General features: G+C 32.6%; 1 protein-coding gene across 2 annotated transcripts in view; it reads right to left on the bottom strand.

Moving 5' to 3' along the window:
* LOC118192014 (hemocytin-like) overlaps positions 1-27,798 on the bottom strand; it is a 342,722-nt gene that overhangs the window by 46,299 nt on the left and 268,625 nt on the right. For both annotated transcript variants that reach the window (XM_085819309.1, XM_085819312.1), the window contains exons 59-63: positions 26,246-26,511; positions 24,862-25,073; positions 9,812-10,059; positions 8,312-8,491; positions 65-300 (exon numbers count right to left, since the gene is read on the bottom strand). In XM_085819309.1, the coding sequence (XP_085675435.1) occupies positions 65-300; positions 8,312-8,491; positions 9,812-10,059; positions 24,862-25,073; positions 26,246-26,511 (1,142 nt within the window). The remainder of the gene's footprint in view (positions 1-64; positions 301-8,311; positions 8,492-9,811; positions 10,060-24,861; positions 25,074-26,245; positions 26,512-27,798) is intronic.

Genomic DNA, 27,798 nt, shown 5'->3' with positions numbered 1-27,798 from the left:
GCTTGCAAAACCCATGAGCAGAATTAGTCTCAAATAAAAGAAAATAGAGACTGCACACATTTACCGGTTTGTTCTTGAATTTCTCGATGGTATGCCCATTCCAGTATATCCTGAGGCCTTCAGTACAAGAAGTATGAGGTTCTTCTGGACATTCAACATTTATGCCCAAAATCTGGAAGTTTTTCCTCGAGTCTTCTGATGTCTGGTGCTGGGCCAAAACGTAAGTACAGATCCCCTGGAAAGCGTAATATCGACCATCGAATGTAATGTAGTTCGGATCACCATGACCTCTGCAAACACCTATATACAAATAGGAAGTTTTATTACATAAATTTTGTGGCACTTGAATTGCAAAAGTAATCTGATTTTAGTGAAATTTTTTGAAGCTTGATCGAATAAATGAATTATTACAGTTATGATATCATTATATTTATGAACCATTAAAGAACCCAAATAAAAGCAATTAGGTTAATACTGGAGAAATAACATTCTTAAGAAGTGCTGAAAATGAAATGTTAGATTAATTCCAACACGCAAGGCTTAGTTTAAGCCGGAGGAAGACTCCGATGCTGGCTATTTTTTAAGCAAAACTATAGTTCTAGAACCTACCCAGGAGCTCTAAGACACTGAAGTTGCTCTCTGGCTTTTCAGTTTCTTTCAAGATAACAAAATACCGGAAAAACTCAAATAACCGAAGAAAACAAAAATCTCCGTTTCGAAATGCTTAGCTCGTTAGGAAGAGGACTATTTATGAGTTCTACTCATTTGGTCAAGAACGTGTCTACATGGTTAAAAAATAAAAGTAAAGAAATAGCTTTATCTGATTTTCAAGAATATTGTTCAAAACGTTACTATTAAAACTCAAATAACAAAATACTATTAATTATATTACAACAAATTACTTAAATAACTAATTAAATTAAATAATTATAAATAAATTAATTATAATTGTTATTAAATAAATAACAAAATACTATTACGAAATTAATGATAATAAAGCATAACAAAATACTATGCATTATTATCATTAATTTCGTCGCGTTTTATTAGCCTATAAGGTCTATTAGTCTCGAAACACGATATTGCGTTGTTTCACTTTTCATTCGTGTCTGTTGCCATTCGGCAAAATGTAAAATATTATTCTCCATATTTAATCTGTCTGCTATTAATTAACAAACTAAACTATTTAAAGACAATAAATGCAGTTCTTAAGAACATTATTTTGTTACTCTTTAATCAGATTGATTTAAATAAAAAAGCATTTAATTTATGATGTAGCTAATTAAAAACATTAAATGTTTTTACAAAAGTACATTTTTCTCTTTTATAAATATGCAGAAGATATTTTACGTTCTGATGTTAGTTGACATGCATATTCGTCTTAAGAGGTTTTACTTGGTTTGGTAAAAGTTAATTAGTCCAAAACCCTTAACAGAGGTGAAACGAATTATCGCTATGTCTAAAAATAACTACAAATCTTGGAGAACTTTTTATTTAAACAGATTGCAAAACTGAAATACACTTTCTTGTGCTCACAATAGCAGCCACAAGTTGGGGTGAGTAACAGTAAAGTAACAGTCAAATTCAAATTAAACGTGGAGTAGTAGTCAAAGACTACACAATTCAAATTTTCTCTAAACTGGCTCAGTAATTCCAGCCAGAGCGTCAGAACGAATCTATCGGCAATGGATAACTCAAAGCCGAAACTTACACCTATCAAAGCTGGCAGGAACTAAACGTAGCATGCACAAGTAGGCCAGAAATACGTTTTATCTTCAAACACCAAAACCTAAGTTTATATACTCGTTAACTCAATTACAGTCTGCTGGGAAAAAGGGAAAGGTTGAAATATAAATAACTGTTTAATTTAAATACTAACCTTGTAACACACCCTACAAAACGTTTCGCTATTCCAACATGACATCTCTATCGATAATATCTACAGATAAACCATATTAAACTTTAAAAGAACCCTTTTGGGCGATCGCTAAAATACGAACCCTTTCAAATTTAAAAAAAAAAAATATTTTTAAATGCATTAGTTTAATTTTATTTGTATAATTCCTCTAATTATAGGTAATTTATAAATATTTTTATTTATCTCTCTTACATTTAATTTAATGTTCGTTATAATTTTATCATTTCATTCATTTCTTCCTTTTCGATGCTTCTGATGACCTTCCGATTGGCTTCGGCAATTCTAATTTTAGGAATCATGCTTTGCCTACTTGTTAGTTAGTTGACATGAATATCAAGGAATTCAAATCACTGGTATTTTAAATCAAACTTGTAACTTGTTTAGATACGTAAGTATTAATGCAAGCAATCTGGCGTTTTCTGACAAATTTACCGGTGAATGGGTCTAAGATCACCAAATGAAAGGGTAAAAAGTTACGTATCGGGAGGCATATTTCACAAGTGCACATCAGCGTAGCCACTGAGGGAGGGATTTCGAAAATGGACCAATGAGCTTCTATTGCTGTTGTGACGCTAAATTTTCGTGCATGTGATCGTATGTCGTTTATGTTTTAATTCTTATTTGTTTCGCAGTTATAAATGTATAGCGTAATAGTAGAAAATCTCGTAGTGCTTTCGTTTTATGAGTTTAACTAATTGCTGACATTTCACTTTCACGATATTTTCACGCATTAATATTTGGATTGATGTTCATGGCATATTATCGCTCTTTACATCGAGAAAATGACTCAAGCCACAATTAGCCTTGAACAATATGTATTTACTAACACCTGATGATTAAGAGAATTCAATGTTTAGTTCTTTTTAATAGAGCTGAAGAGGACTGGAAGTGTTACAATGAATCTAGTGTTTTCTTTTTTCAGTGCTTGCATTCTTTTGATTTTGAAAGTGTAAGATTCAGAATACATGTTGTGTATGATCTGATTATATCCATTCTTAACATTAAAAGTTATATGTAAATAAATTGAATATATTCGTTGTGAATAAGATAGATTCATTCTGTTTGAAGAGTAGTTCTTACGCCGGCAAAACATTTAATAGTGAACTGTTTTTAATGTGAAATTTTACACACTAAATGTATACGAATGCAACTTAGTTAAGTTCACTTTAAATAAAATTCTACATTGGCTTTTATAATAGAACATCTTTTTTTCATATAGACTGCAAAAAAATGGTGCTGCCTTTCATTTGCAGATGTAATTAGTGTAAATATTTTTCACATATGCATAGTTTTATGTAAAGATAGTATTTGGGCTCAGGTGTTTATCACATATTTCTTTCTTCATCTTATTTACCACTTATTAAGTAATATTTTGCATAGATATGTTTGCGTGTAAATTTGAAATAAATACAAACATGTGTTTGTATTTATTTCAAATTCTTTCAATCAGGTAGTGAAAGCTTTACAATTGCTTATATTTGATCTAACTTTGCTATGAAAATTTTCATAAGAAATCGACGATGCTTTAATTATTTTGTACAGAAAATTGCGTGGCAGAATATTTTCAACCATTTTGCTTAAATCTTAAAGCACGTGAAAGGTCTTGTGGCATGCATATTCACAAAGCCTACAGACAATTTCGCTACGGGCTGCTCTCATTGGAGGAAACATCTGCTTGGCGGTCATATTTGTAATGGCGAGTTATCGCCCTGTAGGCGTGGTAATTAACGCTAAACAAACGGAAACAGCGTTTATTTCATTCAACATTTTTTCGTTTATGAATGAAAGCTTAGAGGAATTGTGTGGAATATATCTTAAATAACCTATTGATCTTATTAATTGTTTATTTGTATTTGAATTTAAACTTTTAAAACCACGTAAATGTTTTACAAGAAAAGGTGTTTATATGGAGACAGCATATGCACTTTTTCGTTATTTCACTTAGGAAGAGTCTATTGTGTAAATTTTCATAGCGCATTAATTTATACAAATAAAGGAATATTAAAAAAATAACCAAATGAAAACATTCAGTAAACATTTAAGGGTGTCGGATACCTATTCTTTTTACGAGTAAGTATAACTAAAATTATATTTTATTCCATATGCGCTATTTCTATTGAAACGCTTTTCGGGATCTTGGTAATCTCGTAATCTTGCTTACTGGTACCTACTACAAAGAGTACAAACCAGTAAATAAAAATAAGAAAAATTAACATTAACAAAAATAGAGAAAATAAAGGCGTTTAATTTTTAACACCGTACCCGAAGACGAAAAGACAAATAATGACAAAGTCATTCAATAAAGTTAAAATAAAAATAAATCCGTATAGAGCAGAGTTTTTGAAAGCTACGAGCGCGGATAGAACCGGCGACTTAGAAGTCTGAGTTTTATTCCCGCGCTCGTTACCACTGTGCTGCGGTTTCTCCGGTGGTTTTTGCTCACTTTTTGGTACACGACGCTCAAATACAAATTGTATAGGCGATGAACCAAAAGTCGCCAAGCACTAGATTCTGTAACCCTACCTCTTTTAACCAATCGAAGCAAACAGCAGAAGAAACGGTCTGTAGGCTTTGTGAATAAGCTTGTGGCATGAGAGAAATATTACTGGATGCCCATTGGTCAATCCTAGAAGCCACTCCCTCGGTGGCTACACAGACGTGCACTTGTGAAATATGCTATCGGGAGCAAGTTGGTGATTTTCGTGAATTTTTTTAAGAAAATTTCCAACCTATCTCTATTTATATTAAGTCGGAAAATATTATCAACATATCATACGAAAACACACTTGAGCAATTTAAAATACAAATTTTAATTTTTAAATAAGGATTATATGATGTAATTAGTAAGTAAAAGTAAATAACTAAATAAGACACGATTCTAGAGAAAATGCTGCGTAATTTCTTCTGCCCGTGTACACAGCTGTCTGTTTTCGTTTAAATCAGAATCAGATCTTAAAAATATCATAGAATTGTACAAATCCTGTATCGCGCACATAACAGGCTATCTCATCATTATTCCTTTTAGTGATTTTGAGGCAATTACTGGTATCCGCTGGAATAGCTAAAGTTAAAATATTACTAGGAAAAATTCTTTAATTTTCATTCAAATTTTTGTTGTGAAGCGCACGCAAGAAATTTTTTTAGCCCTTGTCACTTGTTATGGGCCATACGGAAATGAAATTATTCAAGCTTTATCCCAAACTAAACCTATCAGTTCCACTTCACCGTGCAATTTTTGCTAGATTTCTGGAGGCAAAAACGTCACATTAACTTGAAGTTAATCTTATCATCGTTGCGAAGTTTTCAGAAGTTCGCTATGGAATTTGCAAGTGCAGTGGCAACGTATTCGTTTATGGAAACACACGTTTACAACTTCAATTACAGTTTAGTGGTGTATTAAATACTTAAAATTAACCGCGAAAATATGTATGTATTTATTTAAACTATTGCTGACATCTTCCTCTTAATTAACGCTTTTGGAATATGATTTTAATATAATGATGATTAAATTATCTCAATCTTTTATGTGCTACTTTAGTACAACTTCTAGATGCTACTTCACTTTTTACTTTGCTTCGAAGTACTTTCCTGTTTTGAGGATGTTGAAGAGTTAAAAGTTACTTACAAGAATAAGTTATTCAAAAGCAAGAAAAATATTCAGTAGCCCTTTTGATATAAAGAAGCATTAATTTAAATTAATTTACATTGGCGAAACTAAGAGAATCCTAAAATTTCGCGTTAAGGAACATGAAACAGATGTTAGAAAAAGGAAAACACAGAAGTCCTCTGTTCCCTGAATTGTTAGTCCGAAAAATCACACTTTCAATTTTTCTGCAGCCAAAATTATTCAAAAATTATCTTCCATTCGTGAATTAGATTTTCTAGAGGAGTTTCGCATTCAAAAAAATCTTTCTTTTCTAGTTAACGACCCTAATTCCAATCCATCTTTGCCTTCAGCCTAAGGAAATTATGTTTTAGTTCTCATTTCATCAAAAGATGGCGCGCGCCAGTAGCTTAACTCTTGTCCAGCCATTCTTATCTTATCTTATATAATCACTATATCTTATCTCGTTCATTTGCGCTTTGGCAGCTCAGGCTGATGGTTCGGTAAAACTATCGAAAATAGTCTTGTGAAAATTTGTAAATATGACGCTGATTTTTGCTGTTTGAATTCTAAATTACTACTTTTTCGGCGTGCTATATTATCTTAATAAAGAAGCATATTAAAAAAGATATCATTTTTTTATTATCAGGATATCTTTTTACGACAGGTCAATTATTTTCAGAAGTTAAGGGGTATTACAGAACATGCACTCTAAAATATTTTCTTCGCGCAATTGTGCTTCTCTAAATAAGAAACGACATTTCCTGCACTCAAGCTCAAGCAACATCATACAGTCACTTAATTGCCCGTTTCTTAACACTTTTTTTAATATCTTTATCATTAGTAATTCCTGGTGGGTAAGAAAATGATTTACGTAGATTTCTTTCTTACAATGGAATTTTAAATTAATGATGTAAACTGGTGTGCAAAACTTAAGCAATAATGTAAAAATTTAGCAGATAGCCATGAAATTGCAGAAAAGGAGGTTTGGAAATCAGTACATTGAACACGTAAGTCAGTAGAAACGTCATGCGTATGCAAATATCAGGAACGAAACGTCAGAGGCGACGTGAGCGTACACAAAACGCGTGATGTCGGCGCGCGCAGCTCAACAGTAGAATAAAAGGAAGGACGGAGACGCAATTCAACATATTCGCTGCAAGTGCCAGTGAGTCAGTTCGTGAAATATGGCTAGAAGAAATCACCTGGACGACTTCACACGTGGAAGAATGATCGGAAAGCTGGAGGAGGGGCGTACTGTCCCCAGTGTAGCTGCAGAGTTCGGAATCAACAAAAGTGTCGTTTCGCGCGCTTGGAAAGCGTTCCAAACCACAGGTACAGCTGTTAGAAAGGTTGGTGGTGGCTGACCGATGACGTCAACTGCAGGGGATAACCGATATATCGTCCTGCAGGCGAAAAGAGGCCGACAGCAGTCAGCAAGCGCCATTGCTCAGCAACGGGGCGACAAGTGTCGCGGTTTACTGTGGCCAGACGCCTTCACAAAGGGGGCCTATTCGCCAGCCGTCCTGAACGCTGCCTCCCGTTAAAAGTTGGCCACCGACGCCACCGTTTACAGTGGTGCAGAGAGCACAAAACTGGACAACTGATCAATGGAGTCGTGTCCTCTTTGTGGATGAGAGTCGGTTTCAGTGCCAAAAGCGATTCTCAACGCGGTTTGATTTGGAGAGAGGTCGGAACCCGGTTTTATCCCAGTAACATCAAGGAAAGACACCGTAACGGAGTTCTCGTCTCTGGAGAGGTATTATGCTGAACGGGCGAACTGAGCTCCACGTTTTCGACAGAGGGTCTGTAACCGGGGATCGCTATTGTGATGAGGTACTCCTTCCCCATGTGCGTCTGTTCCGAGGTGCCATTGTCCCAGACTTAATTTTTATGAATGACAATGCTCGGCCACATTGGACTCTTGCTGTTGAGGAGCTACTAGAAAGTCAAGATACCACTCGAATGGATTGGCGAGCGTACTCCCCAGATTTAAATTCCACCAAACATGTGTGGGATGCTTTGGGGAGACACATTGCAGCACGCTTACATCCTCCGGAGAACACTCAACAACTCAAACAGATGCTGATTGAGGAATGGGCACTCCTACCGCAAGAAATGTTGCACCAGCTGGTTCTGAGTATGCGGAGACGGTGCGAAGCAACCATTGCAGTGAGGGGAGGGCATATCCCATATTAAGGAACATCTGCTTGTTGTTCTTCCTCTTGGATAGACAATCATGAGTCACGATACTATGCGTTCAATAAAGCTTGTTTTTGTTTGATTCCATATCGTATGTGTTGTATTCCTTTTTCAGCTCCGATGCTTTCGTCATACTTTACGTACATAATACTCTCCTTCATTTCTGCATTTCATGTCTCTCAGTTGATTTCTCGTGGAGTTATGGCAAAAATCCCTGCTGTTGCTTAAGTTTCGCACACCAGTGTACCAAAGACAACAATGGGTAAATAATACCTTAAAATACTATATTTAGTTTTGTGACATAAGAAAGTAGTTATTATACTTATAAAACCAGTCATTCTCTTAAAGATGACACTGGATATAATTCCTATTTTAGGACCAAAATAGCAAATCATATATGGTCCCCATCGCGGATTCAAACCCACGACTCTTTGATAGCTCAGTCGGTAGACCAAGAGAATCTTAATCTCCGGTTCATGGGTTCAAGCCCCACGTTGGGCGCCATAGCATAAACCTAAAACTTAGCGTCTAAAATTCTAAAATAACATCGAAGATAAATGCAAAGTAATGCTATCTGAACAACTTACAATCCTGGCACATCTTTGGCTTGACGCAACGGTTGTGGTAACGGATCATACCGGACGGACAGTAGCAACCTGGAGTGCAGTCGGTGCCGCAAATGGATTCCCTGTCATGGTAATTGTCGCACGTGAGTTCGCATCCCGGTCCACAATCCTGCCATTCCATACCCGGTGGGCAGTCGGGAGCTGAGAAAGAAATAATAGTTTATTACATTCACCGACCAAGTTAAGCTTTATTTTCCACACATCGTATTATTTTAAATATTTGAAAATTATAAGAAACTGTGCTAATTTGATAATTTTTAACATTTCACTCATAATTTTCTAATTTTGTATTGACTTACTATCTTAGAATGGTTTCAATCGCACATTTGTTCTGCCTAACAACTTCAGTATTTTTTCTTTTCTTTTCTTTTCTTTTTTTTTTTTTTAAAGATTTAATTTAAGAACTATTATAATTTGAAAGAGCTCAGAAATCTATGATAATTTCTTCTATCATTGTTCTCAAGCTGGCCGAACTTTATTTGACATTTAGATTTGGCTATATTGAAAGTTAAAGTGAAATAATAAAGTAATTAATTACTACATAAAGTTTTCTCACTATAATTATATGCAACAGGACTTGAATTTTCATCATAAATAATTACTCTGTTTTACGCGTACAGTTTGTATCACGAGCAATTTATAAGTTTTAACATACAGAGTCAAGTTTTTGAAGAGATATAAAAACGAATGTGCCCTCTCGGGGATTCAAATCACGAATCTTTTATTACTAGCTGGACTCCATAACCACTGACATCGCGATAGCACGCACAAGGGAATGCGATATTTCGTTGCATTCTTTCTCACATAAAAGGCAACCGGAGAGAGACACGAGACCCAGTTTACCACTCCAGAAGATGAAGAATTATTGTCTGCCAAATTTAAATTCAGACGCCATTGTGGGGACTAGACGACGAAATATGAAAAGTCAGCTGAGTGGTAGCCGAGATTCGAATCATGGATATACCAGCTATTATGTTAACGATTCAGACCACGGAGTACGTACAAGAGGATACGATAATTCCTTATGACTTTACCTTCATATAAATCAACTCGGGAGAGGCATGAGACCCAGTCGACCAACTCCAGGTGGTGACGAGTTATAATATGCATCAAATTTAATATACACCAAAAGCTTCACCGTAGAGTCTATTGAATTTTTCGAAGAAACAGACATAAAGAATTGACTGGCCGTACCTGGGATACGAATCATGGATATTTTAATTGATAGTTGACATGCATTTACACCACGAGGGCATGCAAGAGAAAATTATGATAATTTCTTATAATTGTATGGAGTCTGTATATTTTTAATTGAATGAAACAAAACAGGAAACACTATTTAGTTAAACAGTCAAAATTTCGTACTTTCATAGAACCGAATATAAAATTCCCCCATTTATATCCAATTATTTAGTTCCTTTTTTAAAATAATATTAATCATAAAGAATAGCGTCGACTTACTGCAGTCGTACTGTATTCTCCATTCCGACACAGGTTTCCGTATCGCACTTTCACAAGCCTCGACGAAGCTGTCGTAGGCCAGGCATTTGCAGGAACTGGTGAACTCAAACTCATAGAAGACGTCTTTGGACGGCCTGCTTCTCGCATCGATTGTTTGTTGCAGACATTCGCACATGAACGAGATGCAGGAATGAATTCGACTTTCCAATTTCACATATTCAGAGCAATATGTACTAAATGGTTCTTTTCTGAAAATAAAATCGCACTTATTAATAAACTGTACATTTTCCCTTTTAACTTATAATCTGACAGATAAAGGGACAAACAGATGCAAAATAGTTTGCAAATGTTTTAGAAGAAGTCCTTATTCCAGAAGAAACTCACTGGAGTGATGTTAATATTGAGTATGAATATAAAACATCTCTAACAGAGATGTATATATTGGCTGTTCTAATTGTCCTAAATTCTTATCTTTTGAAATCTAGGCCATATCTGCTCATTGCAGTTGACAGCCCTCACCGATTGTTAACAAAATCTCCTGGCTTTCAGATCCAGTTTCTGAATGTTTGTGTACCTCAGAAATATGCTAAGTAATTGTACTAATCAGTAACTCATTTCAGTAACCCTCTTGAGCAATTAGGAAGTATTAAGGTGGACAAAAGACTTATCAAACTATTCATTCCTTCATTTAATAGTCCATAAGGGATCATTTAGATAGATTTGGCGTTTCAGATGGACGATCAACGTCTTACGTTCAGTCATTTACGATCAGGCATGTCAAACAGACAATCGGAGTTTTACGTCCATTCACGGGTTTACATTCAGATGGAAGACCATTACCTTACGTTTTCATTTGAGTATTCTCACCCTGCTAAAAATGCCCCGTAGAAACCCATAAAATTTTTTTACGGGGAATCGGCCTACGGGTACCCGTACAGCTCTGCGGGTACCCGTAGGCCAAATCCCCGTAAAAACCCATAGACAGAAACCCGTACAACTGTACGGGTACCCGTAGGCCAAATCCCCGTAAAAACCCATAGAAAGAAACCCGTACGGTTGTACGGGTACCCGTAGGCCAAATCCCCGTAAAAACCCATAGAAAGAAACCCGTACGATTGTACGGGTACCCGTAGGCCAAATTCCCGTAAAAACCCATAAAAAGAAACCCGTACGGTTGTACGGGTACCCATAGGCCGAATACCCGTAAAAACCCAAAGAAAGAAACCTGCACAGCTGTATAGGTACCTGTAGGCCAAATACCCGTAAAAAAACCTGTAAACAGAAACCCGTACGACTGTACGGATACGAGTAGGCCAAATCTTTGTAGAAACCTGTAGAACTGTAGGCACTATAAACAAAATCCCAGTAAAAACCCATAGCCAAAAATCAAAACTTTATATGCATATCCATTGGCCAAATTTCCATAAAAAAAATGGATATTCCGTAGGTCTATGCCTTGTAAAAACCAGTAAACAAAAGCATGTACAGGCACCCATATGCCAAATCCTGTAAAAACCACTACACAAAAATCCACAGACCAATAAAGGTACCTCTTGGAAAAATCGCTGCACAAAACCCATAAACAGAACCAATAGCATTATACTATAGTGGAGTATCCATACATAGAATCGTACATAGAACGGCTATCCATATACAGAATCCCTATAAAAAACAATACACAAAAATAGAACTGTAAATCAAATTTCCATAAAAACATAAACCAGCAGAAGTACATAATTAGCACTGAACAGAACTAAATTGCGGAGAAAGCATGTAAAGTAATTTTAAATAAAACTCAATGCGAATAAATAAAAATTTTAAAATATCTAGAAGCCTACGAGCCTGTCCTTAATGCACGTCAATATCTATAAACATATTACAAAATTTTAAACTACCTTTATATAATTCTGAAAATAAAATGAATAGAAAGATAATAACCAAAGTCATGATTCACAACCATCGAATGATATATGTACATGTATATATGTAAGAAAAATAAGGAATATGCAAAAGATTAAATTAGCAGCGTAAAATTAATTTTCCTTCTCTATTCTAAAAACAGTTTCTTTCTGTACTGCATCATTTCGAGATTAATTCATGTCATATGACTCTTACATAACTTGATGTTGTAAAAGAAACTAAAACTCAAACAGCCAATTGTAATTTTATAGCAGTATTAACTATCAAATACGAGTAAAAATGCATCGAAAACCAAAATTAACTCGGTCTTAATTAAGATTTCACCCTTAACGCATTTGCTTTTTACGCTTTGTATTAGCTGGATTGCAGTCTGTCTGCTCCTTGTTTCTTACTACACATTTATCAAAAAAGTTAATTTTTGGAATAGGCATAAATAATGTGCCAACTTGTTTGTGGCTGCAACATATTTGCTGAAAGAAAAGTTGAATTAAATCTACCTCAACCGCCAAATTTCTTATTCATTGTGGATTTGAGTTTCAACATCTCTAAGCCATCAAAATTCTTGCTGTTCATTACGGATTCAGCTGCTTGTATTCGACTACAGAATCCATTACATATATATATAATATCATTTCATTTGATGGTTGCGAATCATTACTTTGACTGTATATATATTATTCATTTCATTATAAATATATACATATAGTACTGTACCTCACTGCATATATTTGTATTTCAGTTCTTTAATTGGGAAATTAAACAATTGTATTTAATCACATCAGCTTGTTTAACAATTTGATACCTAATGAGAAATGTATTGCCAAAGGATGGTACTTTCTAGCATCTGCTTAAATTTTAAGTTACCTACAATGCACTAAACCAAATTAAAAAACAAAACTAGAAGAAACCCAAATTTTCAGGAAGAGAAACATTATTAACAAGCAAGCAAAAAGAATACGGGACTTGCAAATTAGAAACTTAACATAGAGTTCAAATTTAGCATACTTGCTATCCCCTTAAAGCTCGCTTACCAATGATAGTAACACCCTGTAGCTTATTATGACATGCATACACATAGATGTTTTGCGTGGAAGAAAGGATGAATCCAAGAATATAATGTAGTGAAGAAATAATAATATACAAACACTGTGTCGACCCCTTATTACAATACTTTGAATGTTACTTGTATCTCTCAAAAAATAAATGAAACATGAAGATAACATATAATAAACTTAATAGTACCCAAAATACAATAAATTAAACTTAATAGTACCCAAAATACAATAAATTATATTGTAACAAAATGAATTTAAAAAAATTTACAAGTTTCAACAAATACCAATTCTTAACGCACAGTTCGGGAATTAAGAAAATATCTCATAGCGTATAATGTTTTATTCCGTATCTCACTTTTAGTGCTATATAATCTTCCACAGATTTTATATAAATAAAATCTATAACATAATGGGTATTTATAGTATATATAGTTCTTGATGTAAAAAAGATCAACTTTCGTACTGTAAAAATTCCATCTATGCGAATAAGTGTGAATATACTCATATACACATAATTATACTAAATAACTAATTTAATGAAACTAAATTCCGGTTAAAATGCGGTTTAGCCCACTGCTTGGCGATTGTTTTTCAATGGGCAATAAACGCGCCAACATGGCTAACCCGATGTTTTGAAGCTGTGTTGTTATTCTGTTGCCACTAAATGTTATCGCCCTGTGTTATATTTAAAGAAATTAAATATTGAAAAATCTGCATAAATGTTTCTCGCATTGTGATAAAACAACGGTACCTAGAGCCATCAAATTTTGAATAACATACGTTTCCAACCTAATATGGGCATCTGGAAGCCCAAACTTGGAATTTTTTTTATTATCTGATTGATATTTTGTAAAACTTGAACGAAATTTTTATTAGCAAACTCAAAGATTTCAAAGCGAGCAACTGCAACACAGTACGAAAAAAAAAAATTACGTGCAGAGCGCAAAACTGTGTATCAGAAATTCTAAAGATATGCTCATTTCAAAATTATTTTGCGATATTGCTGTTGAACTGAATTTTATGGTTTAAGTGTAAAAAACATTATATGATAAAGAAATGTAACACACAAAACGTTAAAAAGAACGCCCAGGGCGTAATGTAAAATCTAAAGCTTTCATTATTTTTATTTTATTTTATTTTTATTTATTTATATTTTTTTTTTTTTACTTGTTAATTCTGTTGCGGTTTGAATGTTCTTATGTGGTTTCTTTTTTTAATCCAGTGTTTTCCCCCCTGTGGGTTTTAGCCTTTTTTCTACATATATTACGGAAACGGCGTATAAACGTTTGTAAATTTATTTAAAGATGAGGGGGGATCCAAAAGGGTTTCCCCCTGAAATAAATTCATATAAAAAACCCCTTAAAAAGACTTTACATTTTTCTTTAAAAGGGTAAGTGAAAAAATTTCTCTTGTATGGTTCGTTTTAAAGTTGCTTATTTTAATATTTTGTATTTCTTTTTGGCTCAATCCTAGAAGATTGGAAAAGCTAACGTTGTGCAATTCTCTGATATTTTTTTTTTAATGAAAATAGATCGATATGTACACTGCTCAAAAAAAAAAAAAAAAAAAAAAAAAATGGAACAGTGCTATATCTCCCGTTCTACTGGGGCGATTCACGAAATTCAAATTGCGTTCTTCATGTCTCGAAAGCGCGACTTAGGATATATATTAGATTTATATATAGCACTATTCTAACATAGGTATTTTGACACAAAATCGGACTTTTTCTGAAATAACATACCAATTTTTTACATATTTCGATTCTACGACTCAAATTATGCCAGAATACCGAGTTTTGTAAAAATCGTACGAGTAGTTTTTAAAATATTAGCTCTCAAAATTTTAGCTCCTCAATGTTAATTGAATTTGGTAAATATTTATTAATATCTCTTTTTTTATTAAACTTTTATTATTTTTCCTTTCACATATCGAAATTTAGGTTCATTCCAAATAAAATTTACCCGTTTTTTGTGTTTTAATTTTTAAATTTCTATTTTTAAATAATTTTTATAAATTTTTCGAAAAAAATTTTGAATTATAACCTATAAAATTTTTGCCATCATCTTACAGTAGGTGTATTTTTAAGCATATCTGCAAAAAATTTGACTTTTTTATTCACAATTTTCTAAGATATACACGAATTTACATATTTTCGCCTTTTGAAATTTGGCATCTTTTTTTTTTGAGCGATAATAACGCCAAATGTGGTCAATGGATTTTTGTTACAGTGAATTGCCACAGCTATTTTTAACCTTAAATTTCAAGTAACATTTTGCGGAAAATTAGTTATATGAAATATTTTCCCTCAATGATGCGTAATGAATATTTATTAATACTATATGGAAAGCTATTTTTTTAAAATTATAGATGATATTATTCAAATTTTTAATTATTTTTTTAATTTCTCTCTTTCTTCCTTTTTTTTTTAAAAAAATAAGAGTAAATTTTTGTAAGAGTAAATTTTTACCTTCGGCGTTTTATCGTCTGCTACTTTATTTTAACTTTTTTAAAATCGAATTGTCTAAAACTGAGAATTTTTGTTTGATGTTTTGTTTGAATTTTATGAAAATATTTTATGACATTAACTGCATAATTTATTTCTAAACAAACTGTTGCTTATGAAGTGGCTGATACTATCATCCATATTTTTAAAGCACAGTATATTTTTATAGAAACATAAGATTTAGAATAATCATTTTTATATGATATTAATTATGATATAAACATACAACCCTCTAGAGACTGAATTAATGGAAGTTCAATGGTTATGTTGAAATGATCTGCAGTTATTTAATGGCTGGATAAATTAGCAGGTTCTGTGGAAGAGTAAGAATAATTATATAAACGACACACAACATTCTGGATTCAATTAACAACGAGGATACGATGTTTATAAAATGAATTTAAGAAGTTTTAAACACAAAAATTCAACTCATTTTTTTATCCTAAAATGTATTTTTGTGCGTAGCGTATTTTCATTATATCCTTAAAATTCTAATTTAGAATGTAATTGTCAAGAGAACTGAATCCTAATCATCAGTAATATAATAAGAAATTATTACGGTTATTAATAAATCCTTCTTATAAAGTAATTACAAATATTTCAAAAAACTTTCTGTCTGAATGCAAATATTTTTAATTTTATATTAATCAAGACTGCACACGATATTATTCATTTGCATTTCAATTCTTACCGTCAGCTCTAGTAGAAGTTACAAATAAATTATATTTAATTAAGGATTGGATTATTTAATTATGGCAAAGCACACGAGAGCTATCTGCCTAAAGGGAGGGATGCCTTCGTGGAGGACGTTATAAGGGAAACTGGCTCGTATACACGTTACATATGGGGAAAACCACGAAAACGCCCATGCAGCCAGCCCGTTTACTGGGATTCGAACCCCGGAGTGAACTACCAGTGTTCAGCGACTTTACCGCTCGGCCGTTTGTGGTCCTTTATGAAATGGAAGGCGATAACTTTATTTAAAATGATTGTCAGAAATACCAAGATATTTCGGAAAGTTGGATACTTTTTAATATACTTGCAGAATGCCTAAAGAAAATAGCAAGAATAAAGTAGAACGCCTTAAGAAAAAGAGAAAAAAAAAAAAAATTTGAGTAAAATTTAGTATTTGTATTTTTTTTAAATTTAAAATCTTTTAATCTTATGATATTTGATTCTTGGGATTTCAAAAATAAAATATTTTCCTAAAATATGAATAACATTTTAAAAAACCAAATGTAGGATAAAATTGTGTAAATAAATGGGCACAATGATAAAACTGTTTTAAGCAGTGTATGCAAGTCATCACAAGTTAAAATGTCGGTTATACATCTCTCTTATTTATATATATCTTTTCTGAACCGACCATTGAAAAGCGTGTTAACTGTGCTTTACTGTATTTTCTCTTTTAATATATACGGTTTTCAAACGCATCGTAGTCTGGGTTGCAAAGTATTCTTCCGAAAGAAATGCAATTCAAATAAATAAAATCAAATTCTGGAAAATTTACATTAATAAATATATTTAAAATGCTCAGTTCGAAGGAATAAAATTTTAAAACAATTATCTGAAGAGAAAGTGCAACACAAACAATTAAAATAAAAGTATAAAAATTTAAAAATTACCTAAAATAATAACTATGACAAAAATATATATATAAAGAAAACTATTTGAAAAAAAAATAAACGCTGCATCTTTATTTACGCAGTTCGAATAGGTAAATAGAAGTTTTTAAAACAGTTATTCGAAAAATCCATGCAACTTAAACAATTAAAATGAAATTGGAAAAAAAAATTACTTAAAATAATAAGTTATAATTAAAAATATAATATAAAGAATATTATTTGGAAAAAAGGAACAATAGTGACTTTTTTTCCTCTCACGGGAAAGCAAACTAGGTTGCCATATATTAAGAAGTTCGCCAAGTGAACTATTCTTGGCGCAAACTGACAAAAAAGTGCAAACATAAATTTGTGAATTTCTCCGTAAATTTCTCACCAAATTTTACAAAATTTCATATTTAGGCGTAATTTGAGTCGTAGAATCGAAATATGTAAAAAAATTGGTATGTTATTTCAGAAAAAGTCCGATTTTGTGTCAAAATACCTATGTTAGAATAGTGCTATATATAAATCTAATATATATCCTAAGTCGCGCTTTCGAGACATGAAGAACGCAATTTGAATTTTGTTAATCGGCCCAGTAGATCGGGAGATATAGGACTGTCCCATTTTTTTTTTGAGCAGTGTACATGGGCAAAGCCAATGTAGTGCGCAATGCCGACGTTGTGCGCGATGCCGAGTTTGTGCAATTCTGGGAGGTTTTTTTTTTAGTGAAAATAGATCGATGTGCACATGGGCAAAGCCAATGTGGTGCGCAATGCCGAGTTTGTGCTATTCTGGGATGTTTTTAAGTGAAATAGATCGATGTGCACATGGGCAAAGCCAATGTGGTGCGCAATGCCGAGGTTGTGCAATTCTGGGATGTTTTTTTAAGTGAAAATAGATCGATGAGCACATGGGCAAAGCCAATGTGGTGCGCAATGCTGAGTTTGTGCAATTCTGGGATGTTTTTTTAAGTGAAAATAGATCGATGTGCACATAGGCAAAGCCAATGTACTGCGCAGTGCCGAGGTTGTGCGCGATGCCGAGTTTGTGCAATTCTGGGATTTTTTTTTAAGTGAAAATAGATCGATGTGCACATGGGCAAAGCCAATGTGGTGCGCGATGCCGAGTTTGTGCAATTCTGGGATGTTTTTTTAAGTGAAAATAAATCGATGTGCACATGGGCAAAGCCAATGTGGTGCGCAATGCCAAGGTTGTGCGCGATGCCGAGTTTGTGCAATTCTGGGATTTTTTTTAAAGTGAAAATAGATCGATGTGTACATGGGAAAAGCCAATGTAGCCAGTGTTTCAAATTGTGGCCAACAAATATTATCTCACTGTATTATATTTAAAGGAATTAAACGATTAAAAATCTTCATAAATGTATGTATGTTTCCCTTATTTTGATAAAACAACGTTACTAGAAACATCAAATTTAGAATAACGTCATCCTCCTGCGAATATGGGCATCTGGAAGCCCAAATTTGAAATTTGGAATTTGTTTTATTATCGTTTTCATATTTTGTAAAACTTTAACGAATTTTTGATTAACATACTGAGGAATTTCAAAGCAAGCAATGACAATTCTCTACAGATAAAAACATTTTTATCTCCAGCGCGCGAGTCTGTGTATCGGAAAATCTAAAGATATGCTTATTTTAAAATTATTTTGTGATATTGCTGTTGAACTGAATTTTACGGTTTAAGTGCGAAGAACATGATATTTAATTAATAAAGGTAACACGCAAAGTGTTAAAAAATGCACCTTTGGGGCGAATGTAAAATCTTAAATTTCAGATTTTATTTTGTTTTTTAATTTCATTATATTTGTTGTCTTTTTTTTAATTTCCTATCGTTGACAATATTACCTATCGTAGCTTTAGATATCGAAAAGCCATGGCTTTCATAGCGCTTTTTAATAACTAGATACGAATAAATTTCTTCGGAGAGAGCACAAATGTCCGAAAACAAATTGTCAATTAGCAGACGATAATTTATGCTTTCAAAACTATACTTGCAGTTAAAAAGAATTTCCAAGCAGACGATTTCTTTTGGAATTTTTACTTCGTAATTTGAGCAGTTAATTCATTTGCCGTTTGAATGTTCTTATGTGGTAGTTATCAATCGAGTGGTTTTATCTGTGTGTTTTTGCCATATTTCTGCATATATTTTGTTAAATAAACAATCGCTATGGATTTATCTGTGATGCTGAGAGAGGTGAGTGAATGTACATGTAAATTTATTACTTTATTGGAAATGCAAGGGAAACGTGTCGTCATTGTCAAAAAGACTTTTTATTTTCCTGAAAAGGGTAAGTGAAAATATTTTTTCTTTTTAAAATTGCTTATTTTTAATATTTTCTTACTTTCTTTCATTGTGAGAAATTAGATTTTTTAAATTTATTAATGAGTAGAATTCTAATACGAAAGTATAGAACGTGGTTTAGGAATTTAAGAAACATGGAAATGAAAGCTGTGTATGATGTTGATATTCAATAATAAATATTTTCCCTTTTTTTATTAATATAAAGCTTAAAAATTTTTAGAAAATAATGAAGATTGTTTACTTACTAGTATGTAAGAGATAGTCTCGTTATGTAGCAATAAGGTAATTTTGTAAAGATGATAAAGTTAAAATGTTCCGCAATATGAAATTAAAATTTAAAAAAATCTGTTTTTATTTGTATAAATACTAAAGCTTAAAAATATTCACCCTGTATGAAAGACTGCGACGTTGTTTACAGTTTTAATAACTGTTACAATTCACTTACCGTATTTAATAGTGTGAAATAGAAAAAATTTAGTATGCTTATTTCTATGTCTGTAGAGAATACATCACAGTCGTAGCTAGGGTTTTCAGCGCCCAGGACAACTGAAGATTTCGCGCCCCCTACTGCTTGCCAAGGATGGAAAACATTTAATTCTAAAATGTCGTAATATCAGTTTGGCGCCCCTTGGGTTCTGCGCCCCTTGCCCCCCTCTAGCTACGCCCCTGGAATACATTGTGACGTCACAATCTTAGTCCCACCCATTTATAAACGTCACATAGCTCCGCCTTCGCAACTTTGTTTATACAACGTTTAGTGGCGATTTTCAAAAAATCGCCGCTACTGAAAATCGCCAAGCAGTGGGCTAAAGCACATTTTCACATAAATTCCTATAGAAAAATTGGGAAAGTGTAGAATCGCCCACTGCTTGGAGTGTTTTTAAGAATTGCACATACTCGGTATCCATGTACACATCGACATATTTTCACTTAAAAAAACATCCCAGAATTGCACAAAAATGCCATTGTGCACTCCTTTGACTTTATTCATGTACACATCGACCTATTTTCACTTAAAACGTCAAAAGAAAATTGACAAAAATCCAATTCCTTTTACTTTTGTACAAAGTGCCAAATAAATAAGTGGGCGATTCTGCACTTTACCCGAAAAAATATATAAAAATACCATTTACCTATATATATTAATAATTTATTATTACACAAGGTTTTTCATATATCATCTCAAAGGAACATAAATTTAATTAAAGCGATGCATTATTGGAATAAATTTGAGTCAGTGTTTTAGGTGCGAGTTGTGTAGATTTCTATTGTAGAAAGAATACTTGAAATAATGTATAGAAATATTATTTTGAACCATAAAAATTCTCAATAGTAAAATTTAAAGTACTGAAAAGGTAGCTATTGTTTTTGACAGTAGATTATATAATATAAAAATACCTCATGCTGAGCATTTTCTGAAATTACAATGCCAAATGAAATTGATATAGTGCAGTATTTAGCAATAACTTTTTGTAAACAAATGTAGCTATATTCGCTTAATTGTAATGACAGTAATTTTAACTGCATTTGTATAAGGCTGTACAGAAGATTTATTTATATGGGTTTTTCATCCGCAGAGAACAACCGGATTCCCTGTGGAAGTGCTTCCGAAAAAAATGTTTAAATATTACTCTAACTATATTTGAAAGCAATGCTATAACAGTGCCCTTATAAGACTCATGATCCGAAAAGCTTTGGTTTTAAATGTCTCGTAAAAACGTTCAATTACTTCTGCAAAATTCATACCCACGTAAAAATTACTACACCGAAGTCAATTGATTATACAGCAAAACGTTCCTAAAACAATCAACTCCACAATTCGAGATAATGCCAGTTCCTGTAGCCTGACAAAACTATGAATGATTTTTTAAGTTCTGTTATTTAATTATTGTCCTGACAAATGTGCCATTATCAGAGGTGGTCATTTAAGAAAATAACCACTATATGAGGTTTCAACTTAATGTAATTTTTTGCAAATAAATAATTCACTTTTTATACTCCCAAGACTAGTACATTTAATATTACATAAATCTTATTCACAAATCTATTTCTATTTCAAAAGCAATTTATGAAAAACACATTTGAAATTTTCTTCATCAAACTAATAATAATGAAAATTAAAGTATGCATAAAAATGATTATATGTGTTTTAACAAAATAGCATAAAATATTTAATGTAAAAATGTGGTTCTAGTCTCATACTTGTAAAGAAAAATAGACCAAAAAGAAAAAACAATGTAAGCTACTATGATCATCTAAATTTTCACATAATTTTAGTAGTGGAAAAAAGATTCCTTAAGCTTGTATGTCTTGTCTACCCCATTCAGTAAGTAATAAACACATTAAATATTTCAATGTTTATTTCATTAATAAAACTTACCTTTTTTGCTCGCGAAATATAATTAGTACATTTTTCAAAACATAAAAAAACATTCTTTTTGCTCGGCCACATCACATTAGTTGAAAAATTGAATCATGCAAGATCATTTTTAAGTAAGGTATGCTCAAATTTATTAGTACATAATATTCAAATGATAAAGCATCTACATGAACAAGTTTTAAAAAAGTATTTCTAAACTGTAATCAAAAAAATAAATTTTCCAAAATACAGTTTCAGTAGGATGCAAAAACTATATTTCTGCATCTGTACACTGAACCAAATTATCAAGTCTGAAATTATCACTTTTCAGTCTTTAAGCACATTGTTTTTCAGGTTAAAAGTAAAGATGGAAAATCAATTTCAAGCACAGAATCTCCATTTCACAGCTAGTCAGTTATCAGCAACGTTCTCTCAAACATTAAACACGATTACACGTGCATGGCTTTAGTTGTATATTCATAGTCAGTGCTGGTATTTTATTATTTATTACTAATTTCTAAACAGTAAAACATAGTAAAATTTGTAATACAGTAAATCCTAGTAAATAATATATTGCATTACTACAACCACGAAGAAAATAACACCACCATCGCACAACAATAAATAGAGCGGCGCCATATTGCTTGTTTGGGAAACTTCTGAGAGTGGGGGAGAGAGGGCGAATTTTTTTTTTCACGTCAGCGTTAACAGGGAGAAAAGTTTTGCGATTCTGAATGAACTTGTTCGCGTTAAAGAGATGTTGGTTGATACCGGTGTTTATTTGTAATATCAGAAATGTAAGTGCTTATGTGTGTGTATTCAGAGAACCAACTCGTAGCAAAAACCACCTCCCTAAGACGACCGCCTCTGAAAGAGACCAGTATTTCTGAAAACATAAGTATACTTTGGTATTGAATATTCTCTCTGTAAGGCGACCATTCACAAAGAAAATTCTGCAAGAGTGTCTGGTCGCCTTAGAGAGATTCATTCCGTAGATGCAATCTCCCTAAGACGACCACCTCTAAAAGATAAACGTATCTCTGAGAACGTGAGTATCTATTGGTATTGAGCATCACCTCTCTAAGGCGACCACTTGCAAAGATGAATTTTTATTTGCGGCCTTGTTGTGTGTGGTGTATATGATTACTGTTATTGTTTCCGAAAAAAAATTTTTAATCAAATAAATAAGCATATTTAGTAAAAACCCTCTCTAAAATGACCACCTGCGTTTCCAGGTTACTCTGGTGGTCTTAAAGAGATCATATTTTCTTTCTATTAATTTTATTGTTTACAAGTATATTAACGTCAGATAAAAAAATAGCACAAACCCATATAAACCAACAGAAGATTTATTATTATATTGATACCAGTAAGAAAACCAGTAAAAGTCAATATAAACCTATACAAACCAGTACAAAGTTCTGCCATTGAATGTTGGTTGTATGGGTGTCAATTGATACCAGTAAGAAAAACCCACAGAGATCAATAGAAACCAGTAAAAGTCAATAGAGACCATCAAAAATTCTATAGGTACCAGTAGAAAGTTTTACTGGTTTCTATGGGTCATTTTGAAACCAGTAAAAAAAACCCACAAAGACCAACAGAAACCAGTAAAAGTCAATAAAAACCCATAAAATCTTATGGGTACCCATAAAAAGTTTTACTGGTTTCTATGGGGCATTTTTAGTAGGGCAGCTATCCCAGTTTTCATAGTATAAGGTGTAAAAGTCACTAGCTTCATTCTTGCTTTTGGAACTGTAACCAATCAAGGGAGGTAAAGTAGCGCATGCGTAAATATACAGGTGACTCAGCGAAATCGTCGATCGAATGTCAGTTCGTGCTCGCTTCGTTGTGATCGCTTGTTAAGCTCCGTCTGCACAGCGGTTTTAAAATGATAAGTGGTCTAAGCCAAGCTTCCTTGATAGGCAACCAGACTTTGGCTATATCAGAAAAAATTGTTTATTATTTATAGAAAAACTTGTTTATTATTTTATTATTAAACTTGTTTATTATTTTTAAATGTTAGTATTTTAAAAACTTGTTTATTATTTTCTAAATGTTCTATCTTTTCAACTTTATGACACTCTGTATAACAGCCGACCAGTCACACCGAAGTAAACATCGGTCGACGATTTCGCCGAGTCAGCTACACATTTATGCATATGCAACTTTCTCTTCCCTTACTGACTATGGCTTAAACTCTGCTAAACAGGTATGAAAGGAATTATGACGTTTATGCCTTAAACTACAAAGCTTTTTGACGACAAAACCGTTGTCTGAACGAAACTTTACACCGTCTTGGCGTAAAGTTAAACAGTAAGAACATTGAAACAAAATCCTTATACCAGATTCCGTGACGTAGCAATGGCAGGTTGCATAACAGCAGAAGTTAAGCGTACGCTGATTGTGACCTTTAGCCCTGTTTTAGACGTTTTACATAGTTTCTTATTTCATGTTGGGCGTAGCGTATTGTAGCGTTTCTAATTATAATATTAATGCATTCTTGAAACTCTATTTCTTGATCAAAGAATATATGTTTAACCAAACGTTTTTAGCAGGTCATGTACACCAATACAAAATAACTAATAACATTTATCGAGGCATCTTGTAGAGAAGACACTGATGTTATTGTACAATGAAAAATAATAAAAATTCTATTTAATGCAGTTGAAACATGTGTTAACATATTCTCTGACTAAATGATAGGTTTCTTAAATTCAGTAAGAGTCAACATCAGAAGAAATGTTACTTAAGATAGTTTTTTTTTTTTTTTTTTTTTTTTTTGGTCACGCTTTTCAAGGTATAGAGATTTAGGAAAAGGATCTGGGACAATGATGTAACTTTTATGTAAACAATGATGTAAAAGAAGGCAGCTGCAAGATGAAAATTTAGAAACACTGGAACTAAATCTTTTTGAACCGTAAAAAAAATATTCTTAACTTTCTTGAAAAGTGGTATAATAAAGAATATTCAGAATATCACTGCTATTTGAATTTTATTTTTAATATTTATCTCACTACATTAAATATAATATATAAATATTACATTATTGGGTACTCGCAGTATAACTAATGCGGCCAGTAGTATAAGCCATAGTTCTGTGCAAGGAACTAAAGTTCTTTTTTGATTTTTAAGTTAATTTTGTTAGCAAACATGCTGACGGATTATTTGAAGGAAAGCACCTAAGGGCTATCTGCATAAGCTCCATGTTAGATATGAAGGAGAAAACCCTACAGAATAAAAGAAAGCTATTCGTAAGAAATTTCAGGAGAGATTGTCATTACCTGAGTTCTTCGCAGACTTCAGTTGCCCTTTTCTTGATGTCAAATGGGCACGTTGGGGGCATACATCTTTCTAGTGATCCCACACTCCAACTGTCTCCAAATGTTTCAGTGTCTTTCACCAGCCTGCCATCTGGTGTAGTTTTATCGTCAAACTGTTCCTTGTTGTACAACCCACATAAGCCGGCTATTTGGCCAATAAGGCATTTTGAAACCTGCAACATAAAATATTTCGTTTTTCATATTTGATAAGTAAACATAATAAAATCATATACAATTATACATGGAAAAAATATTCCAATTTTAAATTTACATCTAAGAAATATTTTTCTTTAAATATACAGTGGTTTTTAGGAATTATGTTTCACAAATTACAGTTTTAAAGAAAATCGGCATGGGTTTCTCTTTCAGTTTAACAACTAAATCTTAGGCAATGGTTAGGGATTTACAGTTTCTTATGGCTGACAAATACTGAGTTATAAGTTACGAAATAAACAGTTGTCTGTTAGTGACGTTAACAAAAACAACAGAAATAATAATAATGGATACTTCTTCTTTTCGTTTGTGTTAATCTTCTTCGAAACATATAGCCTTTTTCTCATTAAACAAGCGTCAATCTAAGGTCGAACTTATCAAGTTTAAATCGGTATAAATTTCAAAAGCATTTAAAATATATTTTTTTTATTACATACTTTAACAAAAGTCCGTTTATAAGAAGGTCTTGGTCTAATATTCTGGTCCATTATTTTGCAATCAGTATGCCTTCAGAAATTTTTTGACAATTTCAAAACAGTTTGTCCTATTTTTCACGATTTAGAAATATGGGTTTGATTAATTATTTTCACTGAAATACCTATTTGATTAATAACTGGAAAACTAAAACCTTTGCTTAGTAGTAACTTCAGTAGAAGCTGAGTTTTCATGAAAGATGAATTATGATCCTTATTCTTAAATGCAGAATTTATTCTATGTAAAAATAGCTTGTAAAATTAAAATAGAATATGCAAGAATAATACAAGAAAGACAAATTATAAAATTGCATTTGGTACGAACACACGCAGAATCCTCTCAAGCGATGACGTTTTCGTAGCTAACCGAAAGTAAAACTTTTCATTAGAATTCATTTGTAGGAAGAGTATTATATCACCTCTAAAAGCAATTAATTTTCCATGACCTACTTCTTATTAATTAGCAGGACGTTCCTCCCCCATTACGCGCTATTTACTGTCATCCCCTTGTTTTGCGTTCGAATAAACTATATGAACACAATTGGTGCATCAGGATGCTTGTTCTGCGCTATTCATATTAGTTAAGCCTAATTATAAAACAGCATCTACAATTTTACATTATAATAAATTATAGTGTAATGAATTTGCAAAATACTGACCTGTATTGCGGCATCATGAAGGTTGTCCCAAATGACATCGAAATTATACTTTTTCGATCGGAAAATCAGAGTATTGCCTTTCTTTTTGAGATCAAAATTATCCTTGAACCGTTGAGATACCAGCCACAGGTTGCTCGTAGGAACAACGGTATCTTGAATGGTGATATCTTCAATACTAGGGCCTATTTTAAAGTTTAAGCCATCCACTTCTATGATGAGATATCGTATACAGGAATTAGCATTTTCAGGTAAACACGTCTTGTGAACTGGGAACGAAAACAAAAGAATTACGCCAAGTTCTAAATTCGATGAATTTAGATCAACAATACAACGCTGTAAAATACATATGGCATTGCTCTGCTGTTTAGAAGTTTTGTCCTTTTTCTATTAGACGGTATCATTTTAGAATTTTCCAGGAACTGAATAAACATTTTTCAACAGATGAGGGTTTTTCGATTTTTATTATTTTTATTTTAGAGCATTTTTATCGCAATGCGTCCCAGTCTAAGACAGAAGACCGCTGAAGTCATAAGCTCAAAATGGTTTGAAAACCAGTTCAAGAGATAATTGTAGTTTAACAGTTTCGTCTATGAAAACGAATCCTTATTGTTAAACCAATTAATGCAGCGTTGTAATTAATAAAAGTTATCAATAAAGCATTTTAAATAAATAAAACGTTCCATATAGACATTAAATTCCAAGGCTACTCTTATAGCCTATTTAGCTACGTTCTGTTGAAAATAAATAAATTACATTATTTTTAATACAGTAAATTTTTGTCGGAGAAAACAGTTTATATTTTCATTAAATTCTAAAAGAGTCATTGAACCAATACGAAATTTAAGAGTCAAAGGTTACCAAGATATTCCTTATTTAGCTATTATTATTTAAAACAACATAATTCAATATTTTTCATAAGACAAATTTTTATTTATGAAAGTGTATGGAATAGGCGTAATAGCAACGAGCTTTAAATAAACTATCACTTTCGGTTGATCGCTTGTAAATAAAATCTAATTTGCTTACAAATTTGTCTTCACGTTTCGATTTGAAAATTTTCCATCTATAGTAGAATATCCTTTGGTCATACAGCGGATTCTTAAAACAATTGATTTAACAATCACAAATCACAAAATTGTTAATAGCATCATACCTTTAGAATTCCTGATAAAACGTTAAATGTTGCGATGCATTTATTTTTATACTCGATATAGTATTTCTTTAAAAATAATGCATAGAGATAATATTTAGTGGCAGCAACCTTTTGTCTGAAATGTGATCGACATAAAAGTGAAACGAACGCATTGAGAATTAAGGCTAATACATTTATAATTGCTTCATAACCAGAACTCGTCTTGTATTGTACTTATTCTCGTTAGCATTATTCCAAGAATACATTTCGTACTTCTAAATGTAATATATTGTTCTTAATCACATACTAATATTAAAAATCAAATTTTAGAAGTTTGGGATTATCTCGTAGTATATTTTCAATGAAAGTCTGCTCAAAACTTCAAAGTAAAGTACCACTTCTGATTCATCCATATGAACCA

Source organism: Stegodyphus dumicola, chromosome 1 (assembly GCF_044657685.1).
Source record: "Stegodyphus dumicola isolate Sdum_Otavi_A_Nest chromosome 1, ASM4465768v1".
Lineage (NCBI taxonomy): Eukaryota > Metazoa > Arthropoda > Arachnida > Araneae > Eresidae > Stegodyphus > Stegodyphus dumicola.
Note: the sequence above shows the minus strand (reverse complement) of the source record. Positions and strands in the feature narration are given on the sequence as shown.